This window comes from Gossypium arboreum, chromosome 4 (genome assembly GCF_025698485.1).
Source record: "Gossypium arboreum isolate Shixiya-1 chromosome 4, ASM2569848v2, whole genome shotgun sequence".
Lineage (NCBI taxonomy): Eukaryota > Viridiplantae > Streptophyta > Magnoliopsida > Malvales > Malvaceae > Gossypium > Gossypium arboreum.
The window spans coordinates 88,035,298-88,038,131 of record NC_069073.1 but is presented as its reverse complement, the minus strand read 5'-3'; the positions used below and the strand labels follow the sequence as shown (position 1 = coordinate 88,038,131).

Genomic DNA, 2,834 nt, shown 5'->3' with positions numbered 1-2,834 from the left:
GGGATGATTCTATTTTCCACAATACTTACATGAAGAATTCTTATTATAATTTTCAATACTATTACCTTTTGCAACAGCTTCCGAATCACTATTGCAATCACTTTTCTTCTCGTTCCACTCCTGTTCCTCTCATTTTTCGCCTTCCTGCACCTTAGCCTTCAATGCTCCTTCAATGCTTCTTTTTATGCTTCCTTCTTGCCTCATTAGCCTCCTCTGCTATTGTGCTTGTAAAGCACTGATCAATTTCACTACTCTCAATTGAGTCAAGTCCTTAATGTTCTCAAAAGAGGCAATAGTTCTTCATATTTCTCAGGCATAGGGACAAGTATCTTCTGTACCAGTCTAGAAATAAAGATATCGGTCCCAAGAACTCTTACCTTGTTGGCAATATCTATCAACTTGTCTGAGTATTCTTTGATTGACTCAGACTCCTTCATTTGTAGCCTCTCGAATTCTCTGATCAAGTTCAACACCTTCATGCTCTTGATCCTCTCATCTCCTTGATACTCAGCTTTGAAGTAGTCCCATATCTCATTCGCTAATCCAAAAACCATAATTCTATTGAATATGGCTGGTGAAACCGAAGCATAAAGACAAGACTTTGCCTTAGCCTTCCTAGTGGTTCTCTCCTTGTGCATTTTGATCTGGTTCATAGTTGGATTGTTGGGAAGTGGAGTCACCTAATTGTCTTCCTCGACAGCTTCCCACTAATCACAACCCTCCATTTATGCTTGCATTCTCATAGCCCATGCTTAATAATTCCCTCCATCAAACATAGGTGGGGCTAAGATGGACAGGTTACTCAATCTCGATTCCATTTTCCCAAAACCCTCACAAGTGTATCTCTCAAATTTTCTCACAAAACTTTTCTCACAAGTCCTTCAAGAAAAATGACTCTGATACCACTGCTGGATTAGCAAAGACTTAATTGAAGTATAGAACAAAAGATGAAATGAAGGGATAATTTAATTCATTATCAATGAAGCCATTATCAATGGAGCTTAGATAACATTAGGATGAGTTTAGCTGTTGGCGGTTACGAAAGTAGGGTAGATATCCGAGATGTCATTGTACTTTTAACTGGAAAATTTTAACCGCAACTTAGCGGCTTCTGAATTTAATCAAAGTTGGGTTGAAAATTACTTTGCTTATGAACCAACCTAGTTTGCAATTACACATAGTGTGGCCTCAAATTGTTTACTTCATCTGCCTGAAAACTTACATCAAAATATTGTAATTTCACGAAAAAAAGAAATCCTTAGACAAACAACAAGGTAATGAAATGAATATTAGTGAATGAACTTACTCATCGTTTGCGAATATATTTGCTTTAACTTATTTAAATGGTGGATAAATATCAAAACTAAACATAAATTTTGATTCAATATGTAATGTTATATATGAACTTTGATTTTTTGTGATTTTATACATAGATTTTGATTTGATTCAATTTTTACAAATCACTAATAACATTATCGAACTAGTACTATTTACGTTGATATATTGCATACACAAACAAGTATATTAATCTAATATGAAAATAAATATATACATTTATTTATTTAAAAGTGTACAATTGAATGAAAATCAAAATTTTTATATACATATGAACAACAAATTAAATTTCATATATAGAATTATTTTGAATTAAAATTCATTTATCATATTCCATTTATAAGTTTGATATTTATCCCCCACTACAGTAGTTTCAAATCTTAGCCATCTTTTTGACTAATTTTGCGCCTTTTAGTACTAGTATACTATGGATTGGCTGCTTTTCATGGAGGATTTTCCAAAGCTCTAACTGGTTCATATCTGCATTAAAGGAAAAAAAAAAAAAAGGCAAGGGAGAGAAAACTAGTACAAATATCGAACAAGTTAGTCACCCCAGAGATTGAGTTCCACAAAATCATCTAAATCATCCTCCCAATAGTAGTACCCTTTTTGCATAGCTGGTGGAGTTAAGATCAATCCTTCTGCCATACTATCAAGTATCCCTGGCATGTTAAACACCTCTTCTTCATCTACAAACAAAATCTTGGAACTCTCCGAGCACGGCAATGGCGGGGGATACGATGACAACAAAGGCAAAGGAGACGATGCTTTGGCATGACCACCAAAACCCTCCGATGCAGCCTGCATAGCGGCAGACTGAATATCCCTTATGGAGGATGACTTAGCACGTGGTAATGCATAGGCAGAGTCGGGGAAGTTTAATGAAGCAGAAACCCCCTTGAGAGTCAAGGCCGCTGCATCATAAGCCTTAGCAGCCATAACTGGACTGGAGAATGTCCCCAACCAGATTCGAGACTTCTTGTTTGGCTCTCGAACCTCGCTCACCCACTTCTCATTCCTCCTCCTTACACCTTTGTAAATAGGGTGTCGAGTCTCTTGAAACTTCTTCCTTCCAGCTTTTCGCTTTTGGGATTGCACTTCAACATTCCCACTTGAACTTCCAGGTTCAGGAGCCGAACATGGATTTTCGTGGTCTTTTGAACTTAAAACCGATATGTGTTTCATTACGTTTAGTATAAGTTTTCTGTCCTTCGAATATGCTTTGATTTATAAATATATGGTTCAAGGACAAGATGGGAAAGGGGTCCAGGACTAAATATTGTGGGGGGAGGAATGGGAATTGGGAAATATACATGAGGATCGTGTTTCATTCTTTGATTATGTTATTGGTTTCCGCTCATTCACACTTGGCACGTGGTAATGAGGGAGGGATGAATCTAAATGTGATTCACGTGGGGAAAATTACAAATACAAAATACGGCTACATCACTGTCTTTTTCCTTTTTTTTTTGTTACTTTCTTTCTTTGTTTTTGTTTTG

At 36.5% G+C, this 2,834-nt stretch overlaps 1 protein-coding gene across 1 annotated transcript; it reads right to left on the bottom strand.

Annotated features, from left to right (window-relative positions):
- Window positions 1–1,623: 1,623 nt before the first annotated feature.
- LOC108466187 (dehydration-responsive element-binding protein 1B-like) lies at window positions 1,624–2,530 on the bottom strand. Its single transcript, XM_053027347.1, has one exon. It carries the CDS (start codon window positions 2,518–2,520, stop codon window positions 1,879–1,881), a length of 642 nt encoding a protein of 213 aa, XP_052883307.1. The 5' UTR covers window positions 2,521–2,530; the 3' UTR covers window positions 1,624–1,878.
- Between the last annotated feature and the right edge of the window lie 304 nt (window positions 2,531–2,834).